The sequence below is a fragment of the Aquarana catesbeiana genome, linkage group LG04, assembly GCF_042186555.1.
Source record: "Aquarana catesbeiana isolate 2022-GZ linkage group LG04, ASM4218655v1, whole genome shotgun sequence".
Lineage (NCBI taxonomy): Eukaryota > Metazoa > Chordata > Amphibia > Anura > Ranidae > Aquarana > Aquarana catesbeiana.
The window spans coordinates 409,900,617-409,919,847 of NC_133327.1; the positions used below are offsets into that span (position 1 = coordinate 409,900,617).

General features: G+C 41.3%; 1 protein-coding gene across 19 annotated transcripts in view; it reads right to left on the reverse strand.

The window, feature by feature from the left end:
- The window catches only part of EPB41L2 (erythrocyte membrane protein band 4.1 like 2), a 365,575-nt gene that overhangs the window by 91,531 nt on the left and 254,813 nt on the right, over positions 1 to 19,231 (reverse strand). For all 19 annotated transcript variants that reach the window (XM_073627268.1, XM_073627272.1, XM_073627278.1 and 16 more), the window contains 4 exons: positions 15,210 to 15,285; positions 13,079 to 13,297; positions 9,581 to 9,668; positions 4,271 to 4,423 (listed from right to left, as the gene is read on the reverse strand). In XM_073627268.1, coding sequence (XP_073483369.1) covers positions 4,271 to 4,423; positions 9,581 to 9,668; positions 13,079 to 13,297; positions 15,210 to 15,285 — 536 coding nt within the window. The remainder of the gene's footprint in view (positions 1 to 4,270; positions 4,424 to 9,580; positions 9,669 to 13,078; positions 13,298 to 15,209; positions 15,286 to 19,231) is intronic.

Genomic DNA, 19,231 nt, shown 5'->3' on the forward strand with positions numbered 1-19,231 from the left:
CATTAAAAAGTTTCTGTACAGGCCAATTAGCAGAGAGGACTCCATATGCTATTCATTTTCTGACAAAAATGACACAAACCTCCTTCAAACATACAGGTCTTTAAATGGCACCCTGGCAGCTGGAGTTATCACTTTGGTAAAAAGGTATTAAAGAGAACCTTGAAGCTGTGACCAAATAGGCAAGCAGAAGAAAAAGGACTGGTCAACACTGTCTTGTCTGCACTGTGAGGAGATTTGAACAAAACTGGAGCAGACAGAATCCGGAGCAGCTGTGCATGGCAACCAATCAGCTTCCATCTTCAGCTCGTTTAGTTAAACTTTGAAAAAGAAAGATAAATTCCCCTCTGCATGTCTCTGTGGAGGCAGCCATCATGTTATATATACAGTGGATATAAAATGTCTACACATCCCTGTTAAAATGTCAGGTTTCTGTGATGAAAAAAAAAAATGACAAAGATAAATCATTCCAGAACTTTTTCCACCTTTAATGTGACCTATAAACTATACAACTCAGTTGAACAAACTGAAATCCTTTAGGTGGAGGGAAGTAAAAATAAAATAATATGGTTGCATAAGTGTGCACACACTTAACCACTTGCAGACCTGCTCACGCAGATATACTGCGGCAGGCCGGCTCTCCTGCGCAAACTGACGTCCCGGTACATCAGTCCGTACAAGCAGGATAGCGGGTGCGGGAGCGTGTGTCCGCCGGCAGCCCGCGATCGCCTTGTACACAGGCAGAGTGGGGAACTGCCTATGTAAATAAGGCATTTTCCTTTTCTGCATGATCGGGAACAGTGATTTCTGTCATGTTCCTGGTAGCCCTCCCTCCTACAGTTATAACACAACGAGGAAGGAACACAGTTAATCCCTTGATCTCCCACAAGTGTTAACCACTTCCCTGCCAGTGTAATTTTTACATTGACCCGTGCATTTTTATAGCACTGATCAATGTAATAATGTCACTGGTCCCTAAAAAGTGTCATTTGGGGTCAGGTTTGTCCGCCGCAATCCTGCAAAAAAAAAAAAACAAACACACAGATTGCCACCATAACCAGTAAAAATAAAAAAAATAAAATAATATAAAAGTCCCTAAATCTATCCCGTAGTTTATAGACGCGATAATTTATTTTTACCAAAAATATGTAGAAGAATATATATTGGCCTAAACTAATGAATAAATTTGTTTTTTTATATATTTTTTAGGATATGTTTTATAGCAGAAAGTAAAATAAAAATTGTTTTTTCAAAATTGTCAGTCTTTTTTTGTTTATAGCACAAAAAATAAAAACCGTAGGTGATCAAATACCACCAAAAGAAAGCTCTATTTGTGGGTTAAAAAAGGTCAATTTTGTTTGGGTACAGCATAGAACGACCACGCAATAGTCAGTTAAAGTGGTGTACTGCCGTATCGCAAAAAATGGCCTGGTCATTAAGGGGGAAAATCCTTCCAGGGCTTAAGTGGTTAAACTAATTCTTTGCTGAAGCACCTTTTGATTTTTTTTACAGAACTCAGTCTTTTTGGATATGAGTCTATCAGCATGGTACATCTTGACTTGGCAATATTTCTCACTCTTCTTTGCAAAAACACTGCAAATCTGTCAGATTGCGAGGGCATCTCCTGTGCACAGCCCTCTTCAAATCACCACACAGATTTTCAATCGGATTAAGGTCTGGGCTCTGACTGGGCCATTCCAAAACTTTAATCTTCTTCTTGTGAAGCCCTTCCTTTGATTGAGACATATACTTTGGGGCGTTGTCGTGCTGAAAGATGAAGTTCCTCGTCATGTTCAGCTTTCAAACAGAAGCCTGGAGGTTTCGTGCCAATATTGACTGGCATTTGGAACTGTTCATAATTCCTTCTACCTTGACTAAGGCCCCTGTCCAGCTAAAGAAAAACAGCCCAAAAGCATGATGCTGCCACCACCATGCTTCACAGTGGGTATGGTGTTCTTTTGGTGACGTGCAGTGTTTTTGCACCAAACATATCTTTTGGAATTATGGCCAAAAAGTTTATCCTTGGTTTCATTAGACCATAACACATTTTCCCACATACTTTTGGGAGACTTCGGGTGCGTTTTTGCAAAATTTAGCTGGGCTTCGATGTTTTTCTTCGTAAGAAAAGGCTTCCGTCTTGCCACTCTACCACATAGCTCAGACATATGAAGAATACGAGAGATTGCTGTCACATGTACCACACAGCCAGTACCTGCCAGATATTCCTGCAGCTCCTTTAATGTTGCTGTAGGCCTTGGCAGCCTCCCTGACCAGTTTTCTTCTCGTCTTTTCAGCACCTTTGGAGGGACGTCCAGTTTTTGGTAATGTCACTGATGTGCCATATTTTCTCCACTTGATGACTTTCTTCACTGTGTTCAATGGTATATCTAATGCCTAAATTCTTTAGTACCGTTCTCCTGACTGATACCTTTTAACAATAAGATCCCTTTGATGCTTTGGAAGCTCTCTGCGGACCATGTCTTTTGCTGTAGGATGCAACTAAGAAAATGTCAGAAAAGACCTACTAGAACAGCTTAACTTTATTTGGGGCTAATCAGAGGAACTTTAAATGATAGCAGGTGTGTACTGTAATGTGATTAATTCTGATCACAGTTATAAGAAGGTGTTGCACACTTACGAAACCACATTAATTGAGTCCCCCCCCTCCATAAAAGATTTCAGTTTGTTTTTTTAATTGAGTTGTATGCTTTATAGGTCACATTAAAGATGAAAAAAGTTCTGACATGATTTAGCTTTGTCTTATTTTTTAACATCACAGAAATCTGACATTTTAATAGGGATGTGTAAACTTTTTATATCCACTGTACAGGTGCATCTCAAAAAATGTATCTGTATTAAAAAAAATTTTGTTTTTTTTTTTTTTATTGGTGTTATGTAATATTCAAATTTTCTGAGATACCGAATTTTGGGTTTTCACTAGCTGTAAGCCATAATCTTTAAAATTTAAAAGAAAGAAATTCTTGAAATCTATCACTCTGTGTGTAACACATCTTTTTGAATTGAATTACTGAAATAACTAACCTTTTTTGATGATATTTAAATTTTTTGAGATGCACCTGTATATGCCTAAAGACTTGGGTTTGATAAGGGAATAGTTTAAATGTCCCCAATGAAATTTGTTTTATTAGCGGCAATGGTTTTCTTTTCACCCCCGTAGTTCAAATGTATCTCTTTTGTCATTTTTTTCTTAGTCCATGATATCTCCCTTGTTGGTGGTCTTCCCACAGGCCAGCGTAACGTGTTTAAATAGACTCTTCCACTTGTGGCCAACCAAAGGTGCATATTTGAGTGAATTTGAGGAAGGTATATAGGTTTATTTTTTTTCCCCTTCCTCTCTCTCTTCAGGGATTGGTTTATTTTCATTGTTATTAAATGTGAGGTTATAGGTCTTTTATGACTTATTTTACCCAATGTATGTGTAAAAAATGTTTTAATATGGTTTCAGTGACCAACTAGATCTATATAATAAGATCTGAGGTCCTGATGAAGTGAGTCATCTCATGAAATGCGTCAACCCACATTTAATGATCTCTGAGGACTTGCATGTTATAATTGCTCTGCTTGTTTATTGGGAAGACAAGTGGTAGAGTTGGTGTCCTACTACAAATTGCATATGCTTTTTAAAGCGAAATGTTTTTAAATTGATGGAAAAAAGATATGTAGACTTTTTAAATGTATTTTGTTGTGTAAATATTGGCCGTTGGAGGGGTACTCCATTAATTTCGAAATTCGGCCAACCAAGCCTTCAATTTCACCTCATGTTGCTACAGAAAAGAATTTGTGGCTGGGAATCTTCTTTTCTTTCTGGGAATTTTCTTTTCTTGCACATTCGCGATTCTCCAATCATTTGATTAGAAAATAGGTTGTTTTTCAAAAAATTTCCAACATGTCCTATTACTCAAATTTGATTGCCGCACAAAAATCGGCTGTTGCTGCAGCCCACTAATGGTGTGAAATACGAACAAAAATTATTTGATAAGATTTTGACCCCTGTATGGCCTGCCTGAAGCTTTAACTTCTGCCGTAATCTTAGATTAGGTGTAAGTGACACCTTAACCAAAACCATGCATCCCCTCTACCCCTGCTTCTGCAACAGGGGAAAATGGGCAGCACCTACCCTCCCCTACTTCTTTTTAACATTACAGACATATTTTACCTTGTTATTAGATAATATAAACCACAATGGAAAGTGTACAACATATACTTACAAATACTATAACCGTGGTACATATTAAATATCCGTGTTGCTTACCTCACCAGGTCTCACTTTAATGAAAAAATTGTAGCGTTTGTAGGAAATCTTAAGAATCTTGGGCCACGCAAAACGATTAATTCTAAGTCTGTCCTTGTAAATAAGCAATCCATTTGCACAAACACCTAGCATGATATCCACAGCTTCGGAATCCTAACAAAATAGATTGGAAAAAAATATTTAGAGCAGACATTATAAGAACAACAACATTTCTAAAAGCAAAACATATTTGCACTGCTAAAATTACCAGTGACTGTTTAACTCTGCACTCTGGCTCATTTGAAGTAGTCTTTGCGGTGTACTGCTAACCCCCACCATTGTCAGTAGGAGAACAGACAGGAGACTTGAGCCACAAAAACTAGATGCAGAAGTGCATTTGTATATGAACCCTCTCATTTCAAACATAAAAAGGAGTGGTAATCAGCACTGACTAATGGGTACAACCCCAATAAAGTCTGCTATGGCATGTGAAAAAAATGCAATTGCACAATAAAAAAATATAAATTAATAATGCTAAACCTAAAAGTACATTCAGACACGTGTTTTTCACACAGAGCAGTGTGTTTTACATGGCATTCATCCCGTTGAAAAATGTGTTTTACTGAAAGTACAATCTTTTTTCTAATGCACACCAAAACACACCACACACAAAAAGCACACATTTATGAAGGCATCCGTCTTGATGGAATCAGTTTAGTAGTAACATCAAAAAGCCCAATTTACAAGCAAAATCATTAATCATGGGACTGGACAGCTGTACAATTTAACACAATTGATTCCAATTTAATACCACAAAAGGAGTTAATTCATAAAAGAAGAAAAACAAAAAAAAAAAACAAAAAAACAAAACAAAAAGCAAAAAAGAATTACCCATAGCAACCAATCTGGATTTTCATTTATTTTTCTATAAAATAAAGAGTAAAACTTGAGTTGTTGCTACTAACAAGAGCCCCATATTTGTACTCCAGTTTTGTGAATCAGCCCCAAGTGACTGCAACTCACTGGGCGTATAACTGGCTGGGCTGCCCCTTAAACTGTAGATGCTGTTGAAATTACAGTTTTAGGCTTCATGTAACATGAACAACGTTTTTACAACCTCTCCTGAACGATTTAACTTGACAGGTAGTAACCAATGTTTAAAACGTCAGTTTTGCCATGTTTACATGCCGCGTTTAGCGTTAAGAGGCGTTTTAAAAAGCCAAAAATGAAAAACACCTTTAAACGAAACACGGCTAAAAGTGAGTTACTGCGTTTACAAGCTGTTACAGGCATTTGACGTTTCAAATGCCTCTGAGCATTATTCCTGAAAGCATTTTTTTTTTTTTTTTTGCGTTCCAAAAAATACTTCTAAACTCAACTGCCTAGAAATGACTATAAACGACCCTGTGTACATGTATTGATAAAATAATAGAGGAGAGTTCAGGGGCAGCTGAAAAAAAAAACGCCCAACTGCTCCTAAACGTCCGTTTACCAGCTGGTAAACGGACGTTCAGAGGCAGTTGGATGCTTTTTTTAGCTGCCCCTGAACTCACCCAATGTTATGTTATGTGTACATGTACACAGGTTTGTTTAATGTCGTTTTTAGGCAGTTGCATTTAGAAGCTTTTCTTTGAAGGCAAAAAATGAGTTCAGACGCCGAAGTTTCCGACGCCAAATGCCTCTAAAACGGTCAATTAACATTGTCTTTTTGGTAGGCCTGCAGTTTTACAAAGTAGCTGATTTTCTGGAGTTCAGGCTAGGTTCACACATGTGTGGTGCAAATTTCAGGTCCGTATTCACTGCGAATTTCCAAAGTAGCTGTTCATTTAAATACGATTCAGATGCAAATTTTAGGAGCGGGTGGCCACCAGCGTCCCTATCAATAGCTGGTTGTTAAGGAGTGGGCCGGGAAGCCGGCCGCTGCAACCATTAACAACCGATGACTCAACAGCTGAATGTAAAAGAATCGTGGTCAATAAAATTTGAGAAAAAGAAACAGCGTGGGGTTCCCCCAAATCCATACCAGGTTTTTTATGCCTGGTATGGATTCTAAAAGGGGAAGCCCAGGCCAAACTAAAAAAAAAAAAAAAAAAAAAGTCGACCCCAAAATCCATACCAGACCCTTATCGGAGCATGCAGCTTGGCTGGACAGGAAAGGGGGAGAATGAGCGAGCAACAACCCCCCCCCCCCCCCCAAACCATAACAGGCCACATGCCCTAAACACGGGGGGTTCTTTGCTTTAGGTTAGGGCCAGCCCCCACAGCACCTTGGGTAGGGTCCCCCCCCCGCGCAGCACCTTGGGTCTCTTTCCCACAATCTTGGCAGTGGGAGTCTGTGGGTGGGGGGCTGTGAATGTGTATGCGATACCCCTACTCATTCACCAAAAAAGTGTCAAAAAAAAATAAAAACAGACAGTTTTTGAAAATTCCTTAATTTAAAAAAAAAAAAAACACAATGTCCCCCAGTGTAGATCCAGCATCAATTGCAATGAACACCGTCGCAACCCTCCCCAAAAAAAAAAAAAAAAGCTCTGTACCTGTCACTAGCTTTGCCATCTGACAGTTTTTAAATAACTATGGGGCAAAACCACCCGACAAGGTCACCAGGTGGACACGCCTCTTTGTGACATTGACTGGTGCATGCTGGGTTTATGACATCACAAGGGGGTGGGGCCACTGCACTGTGCTCAGAAATCGTACCGGACTCTATAAATTCGCACTGCGGATGCACCGCATATATGTGAACCAACTCCATAGAAAGCTGGTTTGGTTCACATGTCATGAGAATCGGATGTAGTTCAAAACGCATCCAATTCACATATGTGTGAACCGACCCTTATATAGCCCAATACATCTGCTCTAATAGGAAAGAATACAAGTAAAAATAAAAACAAGTAATACCAGAGAGGCAAAACTGCACTATTATAACAAATCAAGATTGGAGATTCGGATTAATACAGATGCCCAGTTGACTGGTTCTCCTTAAAGTGGTAATAAACCTTTACATAACCCCACGGTTTCTGACTAGCCTCAGGTGATAAACCATAATGAAGCAAATCATCCCACATAATCTGTACCTCTTTAGCTGCAGTCTTCGATCCTCCAGAGCTCTAAAGCAGTGGTTCCTCCTGCCTGCTTTGACAGATAGACATTAGGTGTTGGAGCAGATGGGGGCAGCAGCATGATTGCAGTGAGCTGTACTGCATGGCTAATGGAGTGGGGGTGGAGATACAAGGGTCCATCTAGCCAGACTCACACCAGACTCCAGTTTCCCTACTAGTACAGGGCAGCAGTCAGAGCTGGCCGAAGGGAGTCTTGAAGCTTTGCCATTGTTTCAGGGGGAAGCAGGAATGCGGGAACGTTTGGCTCTCTGCGTCATGGATGTGCCATCACATATGCTGCTGATGCTTGCTTGTGCAAACCCAAGCCTGTGACACAGCAGTGGAGTCCCATTTGCAGGCAGGAGTCCTGTCTGGAGCTGGACAAGGGAGGGGAGATTGTTGATCAACAAAGAGCTACACCAAAAATACACAGATGCCTCCTGCGGCCACAAGGTTCAGTGGAACTGCAGCGCCCATAGTAGTTTGGATGAGAGACGTGCAATCTACTGCTGGGATGTTATGTCTGTGCTCTGGGGGTAGGTCAGCTTGCCAGTCCCCAGGATCCATACTGGCCACTATTGAAACACTTTATATGAGGATATGCTTTTTGTTCATTTTGCATTTCAAAGGTTTCCAATTATTTTAAATACATTTAATTGACAAAACATTCTTTGTAAATTTGATTAAAGTGTTACTAAACCAGTAAAATCATTCTGTATGTGCAGGAAAGAATGCATGTTATACTCGCTGTGGAACCTAAGGAGTTAATCCTCTGCATTGTGTAAAAAGGTTGTTTGATCCTGTCTTCGCTGATTCTCTTCTCCTTTCTCTGTCCCCAATATATTTCCTGATAATACAGAGCCTGGGGACAAGCTGCACATACTCAGTTTGGGGTGTATTGCTAGAGAGTTTGTTTTTTTTTTCTTGGGAGGGTGCATGTGATCAGCACAGGGCTAATCGGCACTGTCCAGATAGAGGGTCAGGGGTCCTACAGCCTTATAGGACAGTCAGTGCAGAAACAGGAGTGCAATGCAGAACTCCTCCTACAAGCTTTAACCAGACACTGATAAAAGTCACAAGATTGCTATATACTGCTGATGAGAAAGGGTATTTAGCAGTTTACATTTACCAAAATAATTGCATTTCCATGTTCTGTGTACTGTGGAAGACCAGATATAGTGAATGCAGGGTCCTGGGTTTAGTAACACTTTAAGATAAGCCCTCTAACAATTTGGATTGTGGGAGCCTGAGTTTCACAGTTTTTAGGCCCTTTTCCAAACATGTCTGTTCTGATCAGCAGGAGATCCTTGAACAGATTCTTCACTGATTTGGAGCCAAACAGTATGGATGACTTTTGTGACATACACTGCTGTTCAGTTTTGCCCTTCTGGAGCTTATAGGAGTTGTAAAGTCTCAAGGTTTTTCACCTTAATGCATTCTATGAAAAACCTCCTGTGGTGCAGCTGCCCCCCAGAGCCCTCCTTTTTGTTACCTGATCCCGAACGTTCTAGCGACAAGCACGAGCCTAGCAGCTCCAGCCGTTGTCTCGGGTCCTCATTGGATAGATTGATAGCAGCAGGATCCATTGGCTTCCACTGCTGTCAATCAAATCCAGTGAGACGGGAGCCCGGGGTGGGGCCAAGTCCTACTGTCTGTGTCAATGGACGCAGCAGCAGGACTCGGGACCGTGCACGCACTAGTGCCCCCATGGAATGTGGCTCTCCATGGGGCCACTCGATGAGGAGGAGGAGGAGCCAGGAGCACTGCTGGGGGACCCCAGAAAAGGAGGATCGGGGCCGCTCTGTGCAAAACCCTTGCACATAGGCAAGTATGACCTGTTTGTTATTCAAAAAAAAAAAGCAAACCTTTACAAACACTTTAACAAATCCATGTAATGTCAATGGGCAGGTGGATGTAAACAGACGTGTTTGTTTACATCCAGCCACCTCAGGAACCTATGTCAGCTACCTATGTCCTTAAAAAAACAAAAAACAGACACAGCCAATTTCCCTCATTTTTGGACCTAGGTGAATGTGAATGGACGCTCATCTGTTTACATCCACCTGCCCAAACACTAACACAACACAGCCGCTGAAAAACTGACAGGGGGATCTGATTGAACCACCCATGTGAAAGAGGCCTAGAAGCATCCAATTTGGTCCTTTACATAATTTCAAACATAACTTACAAATATCCTATTCTCGATATTATATTAAAATAATAAAATTACCTTGGCATGATGCAGGTCCACGCCGTACATTGACAATTTCTTTGCATTTTCTAGGAAATTAATATCTGCTTGTGCTGGTGTAAGCCCCCTAAAAACAAATAGACATGGCATGAGTAAGTGACTCTTAAAAATCTTTTTAATGTGTTAATACAGATATCAGGAGGTGATGCCTTGATTGTTTTACCAAAAAAAAAAAAAAAAAAGGAGCAGCCTCCAAAAAAGCTCGAACTTAATGTATTTACTGCTATTTCTCAATGCTAATAATTTCTTAGTTGTGAGCACAACTACACACTTTATGGAAGTAGGTGGCTTTATAGAAGTTTGCAAATAGGAATCTTTCATAATTGACCTTGTGGATTTCACGTCTCACTGTTCTATTCCCTAGCTAGCTATATGTAGTGTGTTGGTGCATCAATGAGAGGACTGCAGTTCCCTTCAGTGTGTCTGGATCTCGCAAATGTTATTTAACCACAGGGTAAAATCCAATAGCCTCCAGGTAAATTGGTGCTTAATTTAATAGCCGCTACAGAAAGTGACCAAAATACCTAATGAAAATTAAAATTTAGCTGTAAAGTATGTCATTTACAATTACAAATCCAATTACAAATCCAATTACAAATTTAGTTATAAAAATGTAAATTACAATTACAAATCCAGCTTTAAAAATTAAGTGGTTTCAAATTGCTTTCCAGTTAGAAGTTTGTGTTAATTCACCCTATTAGATTGTAAGCTCTTCTGAGCAGGGCCCTCTTAATCCTCTTGTATTTTATTGTATTATAACTGTATTGTCTCCCTTTTATATTGTAAAAACTGCGTAAACTGTTGGCGCTATATAAATCCTGTATAATAATAATAATAATAATAAATTGTTAAACAGGAGTTGCAATTTGGAATTTGGACTTTTTAAAGCACATAAGGAAACCAACAGAATCCCAAACAAGCCAAATATTACATACTAAATTGTATTTTTTTTTGTCAAAACTATGGCAACATTTTTTTAATGGCTAAAGCAAAACAGACTTTAACATTGGCATATACCAAACATAGACAAACTGCATTGGCAAAGGGAAAGAATGATAACAAGCCAAAGCTCACCGACAGGGATGGAGAGAAAGCAGATAGCCAAGAGATCCCACAAAAATTCAGCTTCCAAAATTTCCAAAGGATTGCATTAGCAGCTTTGTGGAAAAAAACATTTAACAAAAATGCTAACCCTAAGGCATGCAAAGTTGGAATTTATGATGCAGCTTTCATTTGAAAATATATATGTTTAAAATCAACAAAGAAAACGTAAGGCCCTGGTGAACCACCTGTAGCAACTTTGCACTTACTGTGAGGCCCTTATAGACAGCAGTCTATTTTGAAGCTTACTCAAATAAGTGAAAAATATTTTTTAGCCAGGCTTCTAGCAGTTACATGGTTAGATTAATTTGTTTTTTACCTTTTCTGTGCAGTCCATTACTTCTCTTGTTTTTTTTTTTTTAACTCAAATCAGGGCTTATTATTTAGTCTGTAGGAAAGTTATAGAGTCTACAGTCTGAAAATCTATCAGTCCTGATGTACCGATTGCCTCTCATTTATTGCCCGAAAATGCCAGGACAGTACAAATATCCCCCCAATGACCCCTTTTGGAAAGTAGACAGTCCAAAGTAAGAGGCATGGTAAGTTTTTTTAATTTATAATTTTTTCGTCACTTTTTTTTGGAAATTTAGAAAAAATTGAAAAAATAGTTTCTTCACATTTTATTTTTTTACATGTACTGTCACCAGTGCAGGATAGCATCATCATATAACTGGTGGGACGGTGATCAGGCACACTGACTAGTGAAAAGTATATATATAAAAAAAAAGTTGTAATAATTTTTTATTTTTTGCATACTGTGACCAGAGCAACACAGTGTTACCATAGTAATTCTATACTACTCTAGGGAGGTGATCAGGATTTTTTTTTGCACACTAGGATTGTTTACAGTGAATATCACTGTTATAAACAACTACTTTTACTAAAGGAAATGGATTCATTCATTGTGATTAGCTACGATTGGCTGCAGCTAATCACATGGTACAAATGGGCTGTGATTGCCCTGTGTACCATGTGATCATTGTGACCAAAACAATGAATGGCATGAATGAAAGCTATTTATTGTGTACAATTATCATGTGATCTGCTGTGACTGGCCACAATGATCACATGGTACTGACAGCGGGCTGGTACACTGATCTGTGATCCGTTGTGTCCGGGGGACAAAGCGGGAGACGGATCCTGCTGCAGCACACCCCGTGGGGCGCACGTGAGGTATGTTCTGTCCACCCAGAATGAGAGAGCTCCCGCCAGGCCATCGTAGACAATAGGCCGGACGGGAAGTGGTTAAGGAGTCAAAACTATGAGAACACTGATATGTTGTAACATATCAGCTGTAACAGTGGTGATTTGTCTCCAAGTCTATGACGGTCTCTGGCAGCATGTTCCCAGTCTCCAACAACTCCTATATAATGTCTGCAGTCACAGACCATTTCCTGCCAGCCCGCTGCCAGTACCATGTGATCATTGTGGCCAGTCACAGCAGATCACATGATAATTGTACACAATGAATAGCTTTCATTCATGCCATTCATTGTTTTGATCTCTGTGATTGGTCACAATGATCACATGGTACACAAGGCAATCACAGCCCATTCGTACCATGTGATTAGCTGCAGCCAATTGTCCCTGACAGCCTTCTGTGGAATTACATCCACTGCATATTATGTATGGCCCTTTGGCTAACTCAGAGGCCACACTTGAGGTGCCTTAGATCAAGTAAGTTGACCACCAATGATGTAAGGAGTAGAAAGTTTGGACCTCCAAGACAGAAAAATGTATTATGGTCTGAAAGCCAATGTTTTACCATGTTTTCTACATCCAGATATCTTTACATTTTATATAACAAAAAAACAAAAAACAGAAAGGATGCCAACTGTTAGCATGGACATGGGACATCCAAAATGTTCCATGTCACATGTAGCCATCTTGTAGGATTTATTAGCTCAAGAGATAGGAGGCAATTTTTGAGGACAAGGTAAACGCTGTGGTGTAAACCTGCCCTCTCAAGATGTTCCAATATTCTAGAATGTTAAGGACAGCCTAAACTAAAGACTGGGTTGATTGAACACCAGGATTTAGTCAAATGCCTTCCTTTTCAGTCCTACACACTATATCTTAAAACATGTTGTTGAGGAGCACAAAGTGTGAAGTTTGTTTTTTCTTCTGGCACTGATGTTACTGTAACTATATGTAATATTTAGACAAATCACAAATCGAGGTAAATTTTTAGGGAATGCAATTTTTGTCTTAAATTTGTTAAATCAGCATAGTAAAGCTACTATTTATATATGCATATCGTATTATATTTGTCAATATTGCTCACATTCACATTTTGACTGCTTGGGACAAATGCAGACAATTCTTATGTGAAGCACTGTACATTTTCATTGCACACCTTACTGGATAGAAACAGACCTGTGTGTTTTATGCAGTTCCACAACTTTGTCTTCCAGTTCTTTTGTCTGACTGGGTGCAAACTGAAAGTCACTGATATAGTCAGCTCTATGCTCCTCTGCATCATAGTCTCCCACCTCAGCCTGAAGCGTGAGCGAACCAAGAAGAGCATGCGTCACAAATGAACATGGCAGACGTCCAGAAGCAATGTCCTGACGCAGCTGAAGGCACAGGTGATATCTGTCAAAAAATGAACAAACTGATCAGGAACCTTACAAAATGTTTACTGCACACCTTTATTAAAGTAGCAAAGCAATACTGTAAAGGAGCATGGTAAGCGAAGTAGACACTGTGCATTCCTTTTCCAATGAAAATGATTTAAACTACATTTGGAAGTATTACATTTTAGATTTAGGTCTTAAAATGTTATTAAGCCCAAATCATAAAAAAAAAGCTTTATAAATGCTGTACTACATGCTGTTCATACTCGTTCACTATGAGATTTGTTTTCTGCATTCTACAATAAAAAAAAACTGGAAGCAGAGATGTAACATAGGAATCTTAACTAGAATATGAACTAGGAATATCTGTTTCTGAATAAGGAACTACATATGTATTACCTGTCTGGCTGTGCAGTGTGAAAAGTGTATAGAAACTGGCTGTACAGAATTCAAAATGTTTTGGTTGGTAAAACATGGCCCCCTATAAAACTCTGCATTGCTGATATTGTGCCATTCAGTCCTCATGAGCTCCCAATACAAATACTCTTCGGGGGGTTGGTGAGTGGTGTCCACTGTCTAGTTTGTCTTGTGGTCTACCTCTCTCTTCATCCGTAATATGTGTGAAATTTTATTATCTATGATATCTGTTACAGATACCGTAATCATCCTTTTTGCTTTTGATGATTTTCATCCATGTGAATATACATCCCTCCCTACGGGTGATCAGGCATCCATCTGAACTACACAGGGGGGAGTCACTTCTGGGGGCACCCCTCCTCCCCTCTTCTCTCAGTTGACGCCTCGTATCCTGCGACTTCCCCAGAACTCTATTACAGAGGTATGGAGTTGACGCGGTGGTTGTGTTGGGTGGGAGTATTAGGGGAGGGTTGGGTGGGAGCCTGTGTGATGGGGGTTGTTGGGTGTTTTTTTTTTTTTTTTTGATGGGGGGGGGAGTGGGATAATTTTTGTTTTTGTTTCTGGAGGGTGGTTTTGGTGGAGTTATGGTTGCACAAGCTAAAGAGCTTTCAAGTTACATAAATGTTAATGTTTTATGTATTTTTTTCTGTGTATTTACCTTTTTTTTCTCTCTCTCTTTTGAACATCCAAGGTTGTTTTTATCGTGAATATTGTTGTTGAATAATTGAAAAGCCTCGTCCATTTTCCTGATTAGTCTTCTGGGCGAAACATGTTGAAATTATGTGGACGTGGTTATGCTTTGAACTCTTGGTGACCACAGTTTTTTTCATTGTCAATATTAGGTTGAGGATGTATACCTTTGACTGTGAATGTAAAACTGTTCTCACATTTTATCGTATATTTTTTTGTAAAACTGCTTTAATAAATATTTGATATATTTTTAGTAGATAATGTCTTTTCCTATATCAGGGGTACCTTTAAAATCCCATTTTCTACATATTTTTTGGTTTGCTGTAGGACAGATGTTTTCCAGAGCATTAAGGCATGGCAATTTGTGCATTGTGTTGCAATACCATTCGTGAAAATGAGAGCACAAAACAATTACAGCAGCAGGCAGCACACCAAAATGCACATGCCATGCCTTGTAGTGTTAAAGAAAATAGTCAAATGTTTGTACATTTTTGAGCCATTGCTGTGCATGCGCAGCCCATTAAAAATAGCTGGGCTCCCTTAAACAATACATCATAACAGGAAAAATACCATATAGGCCTGCAAAGATCTAAAGAGGCCCTAAGCATATGTATTGCAACTGGAAATATCAGCGTAATCATACTGCAAAGCAGGAGGTGTGTGTATCACAAGAGTAGACCACAAGATTACCAATCCTTTCACATTTAACAACAAAATGTATTTCAGCAATATATTGAGTGGTTTCTCTAGATTTGCACCTAAAAAAAAATAAATCACAAATCAAAATTCACACAAATTTTCTTGGGTATAAAAGAACTAGATACCTCGTAATGTCTTCAGTTAACTGAGAAGGATCCGGAGGGTAGAACTTTACATTAAACACAAATTGCCAAGGGGAGCCTATAAAAAGGAAGAGCAACTATGTTAAAACATTCATACAGCAATAAAAAATTTAAAAAAAAGCAGGTTGTGGCATTGCCAAATACAAGAAAACGTTAAGTCGCCTTAACACAAAAAATAAATCTTGCTTTCATCTAATGATTGTAACGAGCAGGGCCCTCTGATCCCTCCTGTATTGATTTGTATTGTAAGTGTACTGTCTGCCCTCATGTTGTAAAGCGCTACGCAAACTGTTGGCGCTATATAAATCCTGTATGATAATAATAATAATAATAAATAATCAAAGCCATTGACATCAACTAAAAAGATGGTTTCTTTCCTAGTGGCATGTTCAGAGTGACCGGGTTATTTTGTTACCATTTCAAAAGTTCAGCTATATACAGTGGATATAAAAGGTCTACACACCCCTGTAAAAACGTTAGGTTTCTGTGATGAAAAAAAAAAATCGAAGTTACACTTACCGGTAACATCTTTTTCAAGAGTCTTTCAGGACAGCCACCTTTGAGAGATCTCGGCTCCTCCCTTCTCAGGAAACACAGCCTCCACTATAGCTTTAAGCCACTCGCCCACAATGGCCCTTCAGTTTTCCATGAGAACCTCCGGCCAGTCTAGGGAGACACAAGAACATATCATACCAACCTTCAATTTTCTTACGCTCTCACGTCCCAGTGGCAAACTATTATTTGAGTGTGTACCGGTGCTGTCCTGAAAGACTCTTGGAAAAGACGTTACCGGTAAGTGTAACTTTGATTTTCTCCCTTTCGTCTTTCAGGACAGCCACCTTTGAAAGGATAAACAAGCACTTACCCTAGGGTGGGACTACCGCTCAAAGAACCTTACGCCCGAAGGCCTGGTCTTTGGCAGATAACAAATCCAACCTGTAGTGCAGTGGTTCTCAACTCCGGTCCTCAGGGCCCACTAACAGGCCAGGTTTTCAAGATAACTGAAATACATCACAGGTGACATAATTTGCTGCTCAGTGATTGCAGTATTCTAGTCTGCATCTCCCCAAGGTAATACTTAAAATCTGGTCTGTTGGTGGGTCCTGAGGACTGGAGTTGAGAACCACTGCTGTAGTGCTTAACGAAGGTGGTAAAGCTTAACCACGTCGTCGCTCTACAGATTTGCTTTGGTGTAGCACCAGCCCACTCTGCCTGTGATGTCGCCATAGCCCTTGTGGAAGGGGCTCTGATACCTTCTGGGACCTCCATCCCTTTGACTGCATATGCCTGACTAATAGATAAGTTGAGACTTTGGAACCCCTCCTAGCCCTGACAAAGAAAACAAAAAATGAATCAGACTTTCTGAATCGTGCCATACTATCCAAGTACCTTAGAATGCACCTTCTAACATCCAGCCTGTCAAAAACATGCTGTTCCCTCACAGGATTTGAACAAAAAGTAGGCAAATTGATTTCTTGGCTTCTATGAAATTTAGAAATAATTTGTCAAAAAAGCCGCATTGGTTTTAAACACTTTCCGATCCGGAAAAAATTGAAGAAAAGGTGCCCAAATTGAGAGGGCTTCCAGCTCACTAACCCTCCTTGCAGTAGTGATCGCTACCAAAAAAAAAAAAAAAAGTCTTGAGAGTTAGCAGCTTGACTGCACAAGGCTATTGGCTCTATAGGTTCCCCTGTAAGAGCCTGTAACACCAGAGAAAGATCCCGCATAGGGAAAGGGTGGGATCTAACTGGTCTTTGTCTGCTTAGGGCTTTAAAGAACCTCGATATCGAGGGGTTTACCGCTACCATAAAAACACTTAGAGCAGAAAACTGACCTTTCAGAGTGCTAAGGGCCAGCCCCTTGTCTGCCCCACTTTGCAGGAACTCCAGTACTGCTACTGGGCTGTGTACGTTAAAGGAGCTTTCTGCACACCAAGTGTTAAACTTTTTCCAAACCCTCAGGCAAATAGCACGCGTCTCCTTTTTTCTGCAACTTAGAAGGGTCGCCAATCGATCAGAGAAACCCTTACCCTTCAGCATCTCCCCCTCAGTAACCAGACTTCTAGATTCAATCTCTCCACCTGGGGACAACAGATTGGGCCTTGAGAGAGAATGTCTTCCCGGACTGGCAACACCCAGGGGGGCTCCACAGCCAGATCTCTCAGAACGGAAAACCACGGCCTCCTGGGCCAGTGTGGCGCTATTAGGATCAGGTTTGTGTCTTCTGTCTGGAATTTCCTCAGCACTGCGGGTAACAGTGCCAGAGGGGAGGGAAGGCATAACACTTGGTAAAACGCCAGCTCTGATAGAGCGCATTCACCCCTAATGCCTGTCCCACCTGTTCAGTGAAAAGAACAGGTCAGTTTTCACATCCTCCCTCAAAGCGAAGAGGTTCACACATGGGACCCCCCTCCACCTTCAAGTGATCATCTCGACTCATCTCAGGACCCTGTCACCTTCCCCTCAGCGTCCTGCTTCCTGCTGAGGAAGTCTGCCAGCTGGTTTAACTCCCCCCTTTTCAGATGTACAGCTGAGAGTGACAACACTGACTTCAGCCCACCTAAAGCTTGCTTCTGTCAGGACCTACGGGGAACTGCTTCTGGTGTCTTCCTGTTGGTTGATATAGGCAACCTCTGAGGAGTTGTCCAAGCGGACCTGTACGTGTTGCCCCTGGAGCTCCCGCTGGAAGGCTTTGAGAGCTAGTGCAATTGCCCTCAACTCCCTCCAATTCAAGGTCTTCTTTGCGTCCTCCACTCTCCAGGAACCCTGCACCAGCTGTGGACCTAGGTGTGCTCCCCAGCCGGTGTTGCTTGTATCCGTCATGACAGTCCTGGACACCGGCAGTACCCATTCTAGACCGTGTGACAAGTTTGCCGTGTTTCTCCATCACCACAGGGATCTCTTTATCTGTACTGGCACTTGAACCACCGAGTCCAGAGACCTCTGACTGTGGTCCCAAACCCCCAGAATGAACCGCTGCAAAGGGCGAAAGTGTATGCCTGCCCACTATATGACAGGGAGGGCTGCCGCCAGCAAGCCTGAGGATGACATGGCCTGCCTTATCGAGACCTGGTGATTACACTGCAGAAATGCCATTGCCTTGTCCACTTTTTGGGCTTTCTCCTGAGGGAGAAAGACCCTCCGCTGGGTTGAGTCCAAGATGTAGCCTAAGAAGGGGACCCCCTGGAATGGGATCAGGCTGGATTTTTCTAGGTTCAAGAGCCATCCTAGAGTTTCCAAAAACGCCCCTCGCCTCCTGCAGATCCTGGACCAACTGCTCCGGGGAGAGAGCAAACAGGAGAAGATCGTCCAGATATGCAATCACAGCATTACCCCTGAGTTGCAGAAAAGCCAGGGTCTCCACCATGACTTTTGTGACTATGTGGGGAGAAAGAGGATAGGCCAAAAGGAAGGGCCCGGAATTGCAGATGGACCGTCTCCTCACCGGACCTTACTGCTAATATGAGAAACCTTTGACTGCCCTCTGCGATGGGAACATGCAGGTAGGCATCCCTCAAGTCTATGGATGCCATGTAGCAGTCCGGTGGGAGCAGTGCCTTTACTGAGAAGACCGAGTCCATGCAGAACCGCCTGTAGGTAACTGACCGGTTGAGAGGCTTCAGGTTTAAAATGAGCCTGAACTTCCCTGAGGGTTTGCGTACCACAAAGACGTGGGAGTAGATCCCTCTGCCTATTTCCCCTGCCAGGACCCGCGTCACTACTTCCTGCTGCTCCGGTTCTTCCAAGGAGGATAGAAGAGCAGCCGCCTTCTCTGCACACCTTGGGAGGTCTGTGATGAGAAGCCTGTTCAGGGGAGGACTTGAAAACTCCAGTCTGTGCCCCCTCCTTACAATTCCCAGGATGAAGTCATTGGAGGTGACCGACTCCCACTGTGGGAAGAAAGCCCCCAGTCTTCCTCCCACCGTGGTCAACCCGTCATTGGGACTTTCGGGGCTGTTCAGGAGAGCGAAAAATTGCTCCCCCACGTCCTCTGCTCTTGTGGCC